Genomic DNA, 14,604 nt, shown 5'->3' with positions numbered 1-14,604 from the left:
ATAGAACAGCTCGTTTCTGAGTTATCAACCGCTAGAAGATTTTAGCGCCAATTAAGGAGCGATAAAATGAGTTCACGAATACGCAACCTTTCGGCGGGAGGGAAGGGGCTAAGTCTCAAGTTTATAAATTCAGTCCGTGCACTTAGTTTTGCTCTAAATGCCACTAGCTATTTTTCGCGACTTCCAGTTTTCTGACGAAAGTCCGCCACCTCGCGCGATCATCGCCACGTATACAGCGTTAAATCACGCGCTAAGAACGGGCCGCGACAATAACTCAGCCGTTATGTATTTCGCGCTTAATTCCCCCTCTTCGTTCTCTCTCTCTCTCTCTCTCTCTCTCTTGTTCTCTCTCGACACAGACACACTAAGTTCTCCGGTGTCCTTTATCGCTTTCATTGCTTCTGGAGTGTCTATAACGCTCGAGGAACGAAACGAGTCACCGCAGTGTCTACTTTCGCTTTCCCGTCGTAGACTCGATTCCTTTTCGCTGTCTTTCCGCGGTGGCGAAAGCATTTGCGGTCCGCGAAAAATCAACCAAACAATAAAACATTTCCACCGTTTTAAAAATAAAAAAATTTTTTTAAATTTTTATTAGAAAGTTGTTTATCGTTATCACCTATATTTACTTATTATATATTATTATATATTATTATAATGTCTTCTGGATGTCTTTTGCATTGCCTCTTAAACGTTGTTATTTTAACGTTGATTTTTTTTTTTATTTGAACGTTGAATCTATTAACGTGATGAAATTGATCGAGGAAATATCGCAATAGTATCTCGTTCGTTTTCCTGTATTTGCATTCGCGAACGATATATCTGGAACTACGATTTAAATAGACAGCTCTTATTTGTAAACGGAATTATATAGCAGCGGTAAAGCCCCAGTATTTTTCATACCTTGTAATATTGTTTAACTTATCGCGATGCGACGTACACAAATCTATGTTGCTTAAGCGTATTTATTTCAATTTTCGTGATTTTATATCGATATCGCGGAACGGAAGTACAAGATTATGTCGATCGATTTAACTTATCGCGAAAGCGAGAGCAAGAATTACATCATACATGGGGATATAATAAAATCAAGATAAATCGATAGATAAGACAGGAAGAAAGATAATCGCTTCGAAGACCTTACTGTGTTTTAATTTAATCATTGTGTTTACAGGTGATACCAAACCAGCGGAAACCTTCTTCAAAGCCGTAAGTCTCTTTTCAAATTTTTTTTTTTTTATGCGATTAACTCTATAAGCGCTGCAAGTGCACTGCGAAAACAACCACAAGTGAAATGTTTTCATAATTAATATATTTTATTGGATTCTAAATTTTTTTAAATTATTCATTCGAATTCTCGATCCTTTTTCTAATTTTTATGTAACAAATATACTTAAAAATAAAAAAAAAAGAAAAAGGATTCAGCACTATATTTAATATAATGAAGTAGTAGCGATGAATATTAATATCTTGTTGATTTTATAAACATGTTTACTTGCTTATAAATCTAAATAATCTAATATGAAAGATGAAGTCTCATCGCAAAGATTTCATTGATCGATTAGTGAGAACTTTCTATCCAACGACTGCTGACAAGCGACACGTAAGATAGATCGGGATATTTCATGATGCAACTCCTTTCTCTCGACCACAAAAGATCTTTCTTGGTGCAAGATCAGTAAAAGTTCTTGCCAATTGTGCCGGCTTATTTTTATATCATTAAAGTGATTTCTTAAGACATTGCATTTCGGTATAATTAAATATTCATAATTCATAAATCAAGTTAATCAAAATTAATTATTGAAATAGGATTTTAGAAATCTTTTTTTTTACAACATCGTTCTGAATTCGATAAAACAGTGTTGAAACGATTTTAGATAATAAGTTTCTTTTGTTAATTTCCTATAAATTATTGTAATAAATACGATAATAAGTATGTAATAAGTACAGATGCGAATCAAGGTTTTTTGACATCGAATCGAATCGAATTTCACTTCTTTATGCGAATTCGAATCGAACCGAATTAACCAAGTTTTATCCGCATCAAATCGAATTAAACTGTTAAAATGTATATAATATATAACATATAATATTTACTATATAAATAATAAAAAATTTCTATATAACAGAGAGAGAGAGAGAAGAGTAATATTATTTATATGATATGAATTCACTTTAAATATCATTTTACAAGATCGTCAATACATGTAACTCGCATTTGAAATTCTTGGATTCGAAATTTTTGAATTCGAACATAGAAATTTAAATCAAATCCAATCAAATCGAAAGGTAGGATTCGATTTGCGTTCACATAGTTCGCACATCTCTGTAATAGTATTAAGCAAATGGTTTTAAAAAAAATCCTTATTTTCCCATTATAAAGTGAGACTTTTGAAATGACCAAAAAATCAATTTTATATATGTATATCTGTGCTCGCACAGAATTTCTGTAACTTTCACTCTGTGAGTAGGAAACGTACAAACGTACAATTATGAACTTCTTCATTTAATTGCCATAATAATCATTTTCGACACAAAGTCGGATCTCATGCCGGCTACCAGACAACGAAATTAAATTTCTCCTTTTTTTTTTATACCATGTTTACACGAAAGGACAAACCAATTTCTCTGGCAAAAGAAGGAAGAGGAATGGAATACATGAAATATAAATAAGGATATTTATAGAGTGTGACTAATGAGTCGGCAAGCGCGGATGTCCGTACAATACACATTGTTATATTGTACTTTATAATTTGTAATATTTACAATTTATTTGAAATTCACAAAACACATATTTGTCGTTGATACGCCAAAAGAAGGTCAATGGAAGTAGTAACTCGACTGACTTGGCTGATTTTAGCCTTAGAGGATTGCTGACATAGGCGAGTCGTCTCCTCGTCGAAGCACCGTCGAACTGACCTTGCGATTATGCGAAAACGAAAGAGGCTATTTTTAAGTATTTTTGCCTCTTCCACCGCAACCTCCTCTCTTCTTTTCGCGATAACTCGCGTTACGTCGAGTGAACTGCGACTGTTCGCGCAATACGATTTCTTCGTTGATAACGGCGACGATACGTGAGCTTCTCCCCCTTTCTTTCGAGATTTTGCGCCAACTCAATTGCACTTGTCGAGTGCAACTTTTATATAGGGTGTTTCATAACTGAGGCTTTATCTAATCTTATATGATTTTATTTAATCCATTTGATTTCCCTTCGCGTAATCTTCTTCGAAAATGATCTAGATGAGAAGAAATTGTTGGGGAGAGGAAAATTTTATATAAATATAATATAAATGATAAAAGATAAAAGATATGAAATATCTTATAAAACGTAAAAGCCTGCAAGTCACGCGAAATGCCAAGAGAAAGATTTTAGAATTGCAGATCAAATTAAATCTGTCTAATCGCAATCGACGGAGATACCGAATCACTTGATATTTCAATCAAAACATGGTGCGGTCACCAAAACAAGCAACTGCTTTATTCGCGTGTTTTTGTGGGAGAATGAATAGCAAACGATTTCTCGAGCGTATCGGCGACGACGACGGCGACGACGACGACGACGGCGACGACGCATGGAAAATCTGGATTACGGCGCGGAGAAATCCGAATGAACGCGTAAAGAAACTCGTTCTCTTTCCTTCGTCTTCCCTCTCGTCACGATAACGTAACTCGAAATTACAATCGTAGAGCGAAATGAGCCCGCAGCAGGAAGCTTACGATTCGGACGTAACACCGCAATACTTTCTCCGTCCTCTCTTCCCGTTCATTCCGCTCGCCCGGCAACTCGACAGAGAAAACCGATCGACGAATTACGGCCGTCGGGATCGCGGCGATGAGAGGGTTAATTGAGGAAGCACGTATACTCAGATAACGTGAATCGGGTAACACCGAACACGTGCTTCTCTCCCATTAAATTCGGTTCGAATCAAATTTCCAAAGAGAGAGGGAGAGAGAGAGAAAAGAGAATTCCAAGCTAAAATAATAATGATAAAACTGTGAGATTTAGATATCGCGACGGTGTTCAATAATCCAATCGCAATTACCGTAAATCCCGGATAACTTCGACAAAATAAAATCGATATTTATAATACGATACTTTAAATTTTACATTTAAATTTTTTCTAAAAATAATTATTTTTTTTTATTTTACAACGCACCTAACATTTCCATCAACTTACGAATAGAATGTTTTTTTTTTATTAATCTCTCAGGAAACACATTTAATTATCAACAACTTATCAGTTTAATATTCAAATAGAAAGTTAATCGACGAAGAGAAGAAATTCCGTCTATATTACTCTACATTTCAACTAGTTAATATTATATTTTATGATTCTCTCTCTCTCTCTAAAGATAATATTTTATTTTTCTGTGTTTTACAACGTACACATTTGACTTTTCTAATAATTTGATAATCAAGTTCTATTTTAATATTAACCTCTCAGAGAAAACACATTTAATGATCAATCATTTATCAATTATATTTAATTCAAATAAGAAGTAATCGGCGAGAAGAAGAAATTCCGCCTATCAGGAAAATTGAACAGATGAATGAGAGACGAGTGTATATGTGTGTGTGTGTGTGTAAGTGTGTGTGTGAATTAAAGAGATGAATTAAAATGTCGCGAGAAGACCGATAACCACATACGACCCGCGGGACCCTCATAAGAACCGTCGTTCGCCAAGCAAGTTCGAAGGTAACATTCGTGCTTATCCTTATCGCGCCTTTGCACGTTGCGTAAACGAAGATGGAGGGAAGGGAGGTTCTGGAAATACACCGGCCGCTTATTTATAGAGTGGCTTTAACAGCATCGCACTCCTCCCACTCGCCTCTAAGAAATTTCACGGTGCAATAAGTGTACCCGGTATTATCGCCGATGTATGTTGTATGTGACAAAATTTGCCAAATTCGGACTGAAAAGCATAACACACTTCAAACATCGGTCTTTCGCCCCCTCTCCCCTCCTCCGTTTCTCGTTTCTTACCAATGACGCCACGTTAATTATAGCGCCATGGCGTAATCCTTGACCGCTGTTGGCTTTTCGATGCCGATAACGAATGAGATATCGCACGCTGCTAGTCGGCACTTCATTAATTAATGTCCGCGTGCGTATTGCCCCTTCGGTGAGGTATATTGATTTTGGAGATAGCTTGAAACTCCTAAATTAGTATGAATAATGTAGCTACTGAAACTGGGATTCACAGGGTCAGTTCTTGCTTCGATTATTTTTAATTCAAATCACTTATCTTGAATATAAAGATTCGAGAAGAATAATCGATGTTTTCTTACTTAATTAAATTAAATTACAATAATTAATTAGTGATGTTATTTCAGTATAATATTGATAAATACATTATAAATTATAATATTGCACTAAGATGTCAATTGTGATGTCACTTAACAATAATAAATTTATATATATGTATGTAAAGGAAGAGAAAGAAAGAGGGGGGGGGGGACTTATATATTATAATTGGTTTTAATCAATACACACTCAATACATACTTTTTAAAACATCACATATTTAAATGCATCATATTAACTTGCTGTAATTTCTTGTAGTTGCCAACAATTCTTTTATCCGTTGCGCTAAGTTATTTAGAAAAGACGCTTCTTTGCGGTTTACATGATCACGTTTCTCCTCTCTTCGCAGTTATCTTTTAATCTACCCAAAGAAATGCAATATCTCGTGTTACGTAAATATTATTCCGCCTTTGGTACGAGGCGCAGCTGTGTGTCACGCTTTAGAAATGTTGTGTTTTAATTTCTTCTTTGAAAAATTTGCAACTGCTCTTCGGCATCGTTGACTCACAATTAGGGATGTACTTGACACTTTTATATTATCTTTTTATTATTAACCATTTGTATACTCATCCATTTTACAAATGTCACTTCTTTTCTTTCAATACTTGTTAAGTAATCTGTTATTATCGACATTCATTAATCAATGTTTAATATCGATGTTTGAACACTTGTGTAACACTACATGTAGACTAATACATATATATGATAGGAACATAGCGCACATTCAACAGTAAAACCGCCGCAGGCCAATTTGATAATTTCCTATTCCCGCTTTCGATTAGTTAGAAATTATTTTGATATTTTTTGTATCATTAAAATGATTTATATCATGTTCACAAATTTTCAAAATATTCTGTGCTGTATAATACAAAAAAATTAAAAAATTAAAATGATTAGCGGAGCCAAAATGGCGCACTGGCGGTTCTAATGTTAATAATGTATTCTAGGTTCTCATTATAATTTGGCAAATCTATTTATCCCATTATTGAGAACTTTTGCTACAGATATTTTTATTGTATCTTCTGCAAAAATTTAGTGTCAATTTTTCCTCTCTTCTACAATCACCGATATTTACCGTTTTGAGCATCTTTGCATTCTTTGCTTAAAATTAAGCATGATTTTTCGCGATTCTCAAGGATACTTGAATGGTATTTTTCACGTCAATAATATTTGTTAACTCGACCAGCAAAGATGTTTTGCTCGAATGTTTTTTTCTCTTGCGATTTGCATGCATGTTAAATCGATGAGAACTATGTGTCTGATTATTCTTTTGATTACCATAATTCCATATTGATTAACTATACCACAATGATCAGCAAATCCTGTTGAAGTATTAAACTTTTTTATTGATGTCTTTTTTAGAATATAAAACTGTAGTGTCGAAAGATAAAATAAATTACTTGTAACATCTTTGAGATAGGAATTGAGAAATCGCCTGACAAAAAGGTTCTAAATTTTAGATTCTATTCGTGACTTCGTTATTTGCTTTCCAATATTTTCATAATTAATTCTAAACTCTAGCGTTTGAATGTGCCATGTCCAACAACCTCATTTCTCGCTGTATTACATAACAATTATATATGGGTACAATAAATTCAAACTAAAAAAGATATATTGACATGAATTAATAAGAGAAATTTTTTTTAGAAATTTTTATGAATATAGATGAATTACATAAAAATGGTTACTTTTACACATCCCTCGCAATATTCGCGGAGAATTGAATCTTGATGATACAACTCATGATTTGTTTATTAATTTCATATAGCTTATTTTTTCAAGTGATAATTATTCAAATAAACATGTCCCATACGCTCTATTTATCGTATTTTCAAACAAAGTTTAATTTTGCGCGTGCGTTTATGTAGGTAGAGACAAACATATATTGCATAATACATGATCTACAGTCAAACAGACCGCGAGACACATCCGCTGCTGATTCGTCGAACTAGATTCGCGATTCGCTGAAATTGTACACGTAATCTGCCGCGGCATTGCGGCTGAAGAGATTCGAAATGAAGATAACACGTTGTATGTGATGATAGTAATAGCAATGCACGTGACCAGAGAACGCTCCTAGTATTTTGAGTCGGAGATTAATTTTAATCGCAACAGGAATGCACATCGAGGCTTTAATTAATTGCAATATCTTTACATATCGATATATTTATATTTTTATTAATTGTTTCGAGATTTGTAATTTCCATTGAATTGTAATTCTATATCTAAATGGAATCGTCGAGGAGGAGAATGAGGAACGTATGTCAAAAGTAACGTTTTAAACTTTTTTATATAGTTCTTATTTGTATACACAATGCGTTATCTCATAATAATTATTTTATAACAGTTATTGAGCAAGTAAACACGTATACGTATTTTAATCTTCGGAATTTTTTCATCGGATCGGCGAAAATTTGTGTGGTCGAGTTTCTTACGTTCGCGAGTTTTTGTGAATTGATATGTGATAAGTCAGCATTTTATGCACTAATAACATACCTTACGTACATATCACTTCGATAGATTAAACCCTTATCAATTAAATAATATCAGTAGCCTCTTTTCAAATTGTTTGTTGAAATGTAAATCAAGTATTGTCGCTTCATTTTTTTTTCATCGATTAATATAGCTGGAAAAATATTGCTGAATCATCTTCGAAATGGAAAGAGATAAAATTCTACGAATTTCAATCCTCTTTAGAATTTCTGTATTTGCAATACGAAATAAATTAAATTAAAACCACCATTCAAGCACTCGTTCAAGTATGACTAATGCATTTGAATAAAAATCGAATAAAGTTATCAAGTATGTCACGATATTTTGAATGTCCATAATATTCTTTGTCAACTCGTTGCGCAATTGATGTATGCGATTGAAAGTATTTTCATATCGAGTCGGCCCTCACATACATTTATCTGGTTTCTATAATCAGCAGCTCGTGCATGTTGAAGATAAAGACCCGCATGTCTTCGCGATAACTTCGTTTGTGTTGCTCGACTGCACAGTTTTTCGATCTCGCCAATTTTATTAGCAGAAACACACACTCGTACAATTTCACTACCAATTCCGCGAACAAAACAGCATAACGCAGACAGTGTGGACGTGATAGCAATAAACAAATCATAATGTTTGTATATTTTTAAACAAAACTTCTTTTTCGATTTTTTTCCTATTTGAGATAAATTTTCCTATTTTGCGTAGGGTTTGCAGATATATAGACAAAATGAAAATTGATGATAAATAAAATGATTAAAAAAAGTAAAACATTTCATAATTTTATAAAATCTTCATAATTATGAAAAAGATTATTTGACATAATTACTATATTTCCTGATATTCTTTCGAAACCAAGCCATATTATATATCTAGTTTTAATTTTAATTTTTTTAAATTTGATATCTAAATTATTCTAATATCTAATATCTAAAATATTCAATTTAAGGTTCTTATAATTTCGACATAATTAATTTTTAGATATTTAGTTTGAAAAGGGTGACACAATCGAAAGTAATTGTATATTTTCTGTTATATTGAAAGTCCTGACAATTGGTGAGTGAAAGTAGAGACACAAAGATCAAAAATAGCCAAAACTAACTAAAGTTATTCATAAAAAAATACGTGACAAAGATCTCAATACAAACATGTAGTGGAAATCTTTAGGAAATGTTTTCGGACGTCTTTGATCATTCTTTTTCTTATATTATGCATGCATTGTTAATCTTTAGGCTAACTAAACTTGGGCATTAATATTTAGCTGTCATATACAGGGTGTCTCAGAATTAGCAGAGGTTTTTTAGATGAGCGAATTCTTCGGAATATTCTAAGTAAAAAATTCAAAAAAATATTATAGCCTCGACATTTTCGTATTAGGATTTTCGTTTCAGAATATTCCAAAGAATTCGCTCATAAAAAAAACCTTCGCTAATTCTAGGACACCCTGTATATAGCTGTCACAAAGGTATCCGGATGTGAGGAAAAGAAATTTTTTGCGCGTTTGTCATTCTTATTATACTAGGAAAATTTTTGTGACTGAAAATACAGGCACAGTAACTAAAACCGGAAGGAAAAAGATTTTTAGATTCATAGAAATATAAATTTTCCTGAATGTTTTACGTTAAAAGAAAAGACATGTCGTTGCGAAAAAAAACCATTACTTTAATAATGATGTTAATTAAATGATATTAGCTTTATATGGAGAAAATGATTGTTAAAAGCTTTATATAGAGAAAATCATTGCTTTTATGAACAACTGAAAGTGTCTCTTATCTTCCGAGTGTCTTTGATTTATGAGAATGGAATTATAAAGTCTGTTTTTTATAGCTGAACTAGTCACCTTTTGCGCTTAAAATGAAATAAGTGCATGTTTGACATTTCGCGAAAGTGAGAAGGGAAATTCTAGTGCAGTACATTTCAGTAATAAAAAACCTATAAAGAATTTATGACTGTATATATGCGGAGATTTACAAAGTTGTAGATCTCAAGCATTCTATGTTGGGTACCAAGATATCTTTCTATATGTATAATTTGTTGTTATCGCTGCATTTGTAATTGTTGCTATAGTCGCTGTTGAAGATATTGCAGTAGAAACTACTCTTACATCATGTAAATATGATTACGTGAGAGCGTTAGTGTCCATGTACAAGGTTGAACATGCAAATGGAATTACTTCGAATAGAATATTAAGTTTAGCAATAAATGTTTCAGATAAAAGTTGTATAGTCTAGAGGGAAATAAATGTAAAATAATTGTAAAATAAATTTTCGGAAAAAATCGATTTTTCAAGGTCACGCAAAAATCATTATCATTTTTTTTTTAATGGATTTATATAATTATTTTTACGTAATATGATTCTAATTTATAGTCTGCATATAAAAATAATCAAGTAATATTAAAAATCAATTTACAAAATTTTTTATTTTAAATATGCCCAAATAAAATATTGAGTACTTCGTAAACTATTGATTTTTGATAAATTTACTTTTACATACAAAATAAAAGCAGATCAATCATATTATGTAAACAAAATCATAGAACTTTATTTAAAGTAATGACAATGACTTGTATTCTTTGAATAAAATCCCTTGAAAAACTGCTTCTTTTGAAAATTGATATCACATTATTTGTCATCCTCAAAATCATTTTTGTTCGCTAAACTTAATATTTATAGATCTATGGCAGTTGTATGCTCCACTAGAACTATGCTCCACTATGTAGACTTATACACAACGTCTATCGAACAATTTTCGGATTTAGCCAATGACTAACTGCGCAATATCGTGCAGTGTATGTGTGTACGTTTGTGTGTGTGTGTGTGTGTGTGTGTGTGTGTGTGTTGTGTGTGTGTGTGTGTGTGTGTGTGTGTGTGTGTGCGCGTGTGTGTGAGGGGGCTAAAAGCATCCCTTTCTTTCGTTTTCAATTCTGTTAGTTTCTAAAGAAGCGTCCTCTTAAAATTCAAACAATGAAAAACAACCTGGCAACGAAATGCAGCTGAGGTTCTAAGTGACTTAGAGAGGAATGTTCATTTCAGTATCGGCAAGTTAAGAGGAGAGTCGAAGGTTGTCTCTGGTTCCTTTTCACTTAACACACGAGGCAAAGTATACATGATGCAAATTATAACAAGTTACATCATTTTATATTTTTTTGTGGTTATTAGTAAAATTTAACGTGCTGTAATTATAAGATTTTTTTTTCATAAAGATAGACGATCTGATATACGAGTCGATATAATCACAGATATTTGTGCTGATATAGTATCACAGTGTCTGTTTGTATTACAACATTATCTCCGGTATATAACCTATACTTTGAAGAGAATTCGAGGAAGAACTGTGGAACGTTATCTAAAACAGTCTCTATTGTGATTCAAATTTTTCTACGAGACAATTTTTATCTTAGAAACATGACGATTTGCAGCTCGGTAAGTTTGGTATTTAAATTTTAATATTTAAATACAGTAATTTAAGACGAGTAAAAAGTGCATAGAGTACTTCGGACGGTCCATGTTATTATTGCAACAAAGTCTAAAGGTTGTCGCGTATCATGAAGTACATATGTGCGACACGCATGCATCTTAATGGAATAAGAGGATTATATGATTCACTCTGTTATTTTAGAATGCCAGAATATTCGCTATAGTCGACAAATATGCTTAGAATGCAGATTATATTTTGTGTATGGCAAATAGAAATATTGCCACATTTATTTCGACAAGTTTCGAAAAATCCGTTTCTTAAAAATTTCGATTGCCTGGAAATTTTGGAAGTCATCGAAGCTTTACGTTCATTCCATGAAAAAATATGTTAAAATATCAATTTTTTTTTTCCTGAATTATTCCATGCGATTCCAACGAAAGAAACTCAACTCTAACAATGGGAAGAAATTTGAAATGCTTGTCAGACTGGAATAGCATGTTCTTTAATTGTTTCAGTCTTAATTTGTCTTTGTAAGGCGACGGAGGCTCGTGAGACTCCCAGGTGAGGAAGCGAAGAAAGGGGGTTCGCGGAGGCAGGGTCGCAATGACGAGAGGCCGACGTGGTGCGCAGTGAAGTGAAGTCGCGTCTAGTGGCGGGAGTTGTAGAACGTAGTGGGAGGCGATTCGACCGGACCGACCCGTTATATTATCTCGCGTTAGTCAGTTAGTCAGTTTCCTTTCGTGCCAGTGATCCCGCGGCAATCCTGCGATTCGACGACGACGACGACGACGACGACGACGACGACTACGACGAGAGCTGTCGTGAAAAAAAAAAATCCTGGCTCGAAACTGCACGCGCTTGGCGGGTGGATCCCGTGCCGGTTGTGACGACAAGAGTTCGGGTGGGAAAGATTCGAGAGACGACTAAAGTGATATTTTCAAAGTGATCCACGTGCATCGAATCGCGCAGCGAGGTGAAGTAGAATGATATAGGAATATACCACTTGATAGTCGCAATTGGGATTGGGAATCGATCGATCGGCCGACGAGCGAAGCAATTACAAGGCAGTGCGCGACGTCGGATCCTCGCGTAATCGAAGATCCGGCGGATCTTTGGCGAGATTGATTGCGAGGTCGACAAACTCGTGGGGACAATCTCTTACTCCACGTCGCGAGACGTGGAATCTCGAACAGTTAATTAGCGGTCGCGTGATCTTCCGGGATGTCTTACCGCGATCGGCGGTGGCTGCAGTGAAAGTAAATCCGGCGTTTCGATTCATCCACCGGCACCAGCACCCAGTGTGATTAGCTTCAGTGCCTACGAATCCAGCCGAGTGACCCGTTATCGTTATCGTGAAAGTGATCCATTCACCTCCCACTCTCGAGATCGTTCGAATGTTATTAGGAATTAATAAGCAATAACTGTGAAAAACGCGCTCTCATCTTTTGGGAATTTATTTTTGACTGTCTGGTTCTTTTCCGTTCTTCGCTGCGAAAGTCAAAAACTTTTTCGCAGCTGGACGTCGACAATTGAAGGACTCGCATTTTTCAACGAAAATGACCGTGGTAATGATAAATGTGTTTTTGAAAAGGAATTTTTTCATAGCTCGCAACGTGCTCGTTCGATTTTAAGTTTTAGTCCTCTTATACATAATAAAAGGATTGCACGCAGCATTTCTTGATATTGAAAATTTAACGCTAAACGTTGAAAGGTTCGAATATTTGTTTATTATATTATTTTAGAGAATAATAATATAATAAATAATAATATTAAATTCTAGTTAGTAATATACTGGATTTAAAATTTTTCAGTTCAAGTTATACTTAGAGGTGAAGAACAGAAATTATTTTAAGTTCTATCGTTTATTCTAATTCATAGTTTAGGACAGTCGAGTTTCTCTTCTTTGAAGCTACGTGCAGTTCATATCTAAAAATAGTTATCTTTTATCTAAACTTAGAAATTACATCTGGACATTCAATAATCCAAAGAGTTGAAGATACTAAAGTTAAAAATAGACACTGTAGAAAAAAACGCGATATTCTTTCATGTTGAACGAAATCTTCGATAATTTTAGAACGAATTTTTCAAATACGAAAATTCGATCGTATATTGTTGCAATTTTTTTAGAAAGTCTAATATTGACAGTAATAATTATTAAGTATCGTGCAATTGCAATTAAAATAAAGATTTCTTGACACATCAGGAAGAAAGAGAAAATTTTGTAATCTTAATTACTAAAAGTTTTTAATTAATTAAATCCACTTAGCCGTAGATAAATTCTAAATTAATTCCGCATGGATTAAAAAAATATAATAATAGCTTTTTTATATTACGCGATGCTACATTTATGATTTTCTTCGAGCGCATATTTAAATATATTAAATTATTTTTCCTGAGCACTATTTATGCATACATCAACAGTATTCGAAAATGTGTAAAAAAAAAAATACGGCAGCTAGAAAATTGATAACAATGTAGAAGTGATAAGAATGATTGTTCCAGAAAGAGAATAACAGTCAATGTATAAACTTCGATAAGTAAATGCTACGTGTCGGGGAGATTAAATATTCACGAAGGTCATGTGAAAAACGAGATAATCTGAAAAATGATAAGAAACATTCAGTTATTAGCTCTTTAATCATCGGGCGAATATACAAGAAATAAACCTAATTTTAAGAAAATACTATAGACATCACATCGTTCATTTTGAATGAATAAATAATTTATATCTGAATGTTCATAAAGTTCAGTAGTTGTCTAAAAATGCGCAGAAAAAACAAATGGAAAATATCTCGAAAACTTTGTAATAATTTAGTAGCCAGTATTTGCATTCTTAAATATCTTGAGAGAATCTGAAAAGCGACGATCGTGGCGATGCATAACGATAGCGAATTTGCATTGTTGCAGGTTATGAACAGAACAAACACCTTGGTTACGTGGCCATCAAGATTGAAGATTGGAGCAAAGTCGAAGAAAGGTAAGAATTCGATCGGCTGAATCATTTTAAAAACACACTGTTACCTGCATTGCTTACTTTGGAAAAGGTCATGCGATAAAAGTGTCAATAAAAGATAACAATGTTAATAATACAGACAAAGTGTCAATAGATCACAATAGGTATAACAGAATTCATAGGCGTACCCTCCTTTGAAATTTAAAAATTATTTGCGTAATACAATGGCAGAAGATTAAATGGCATGACCCTCTTATGTCAAACCGAGACATTACTGTGAATTCTGAAGATATGTTAAAGCGCTTTGGAAACAAAGTCGTATAATTCTTTAATTTTGCTTTTATTGAACAATCTTCTTTGCCTTATTCCTCTTTCTTTCCTTTTTAAACTTCAATGCAATGTTTTTAATAATATTTAGTAATATTTCTCATACGGAGGAG

At 33.6% G+C, this 14,604-nt stretch overlaps 1 protein-coding gene across 4 annotated transcripts in view; it reads left to right on the top strand.

Moving 5' to 3' along the window:
• The window catches only part of LOC105195962 (protein bicaudal C homolog 1-B), a 43,367-nt gene that overhangs the window by 5,174 nt on the left and 23,589 nt on the right, over nucleotides 1–14,604 (top strand). For 3 of the 4 annotated variants that reach the window (XM_011161625.3, XM_011161624.3, XM_011161622.3), the window contains 2 exons: nucleotides 1,172–1,206; nucleotides 14,119–14,188. In XM_011161625.3, coding sequence (XP_011159927.1) covers nucleotides 1,172–1,206; nucleotides 14,119–14,188 — 105 coding nt within the window. Of the gene's footprint in view, nucleotides 1–1,171; nucleotides 1,207–11,904; nucleotides 12,777–14,118; nucleotides 14,189–14,604 lie in introns of those variants that run through there. The other variant, XM_011161626.3, reaches the window with a different exon arrangement.

Source organism: Solenopsis invicta, chromosome 12 (genome assembly GCF_016802725.1).
Source record: "Solenopsis invicta isolate M01_SB chromosome 12, UNIL_Sinv_3.0, whole genome shotgun sequence".
In the NCBI taxonomy this organism is placed as follows: Eukaryota; Metazoa; Arthropoda; class Insecta; order Hymenoptera; family Formicidae; genus Solenopsis; species Solenopsis invicta.
The sequence above is the reverse complement of the archived record's forward strand: the minus strand, read 5'-3'. Positions and strand labels throughout refer to the sequence as shown.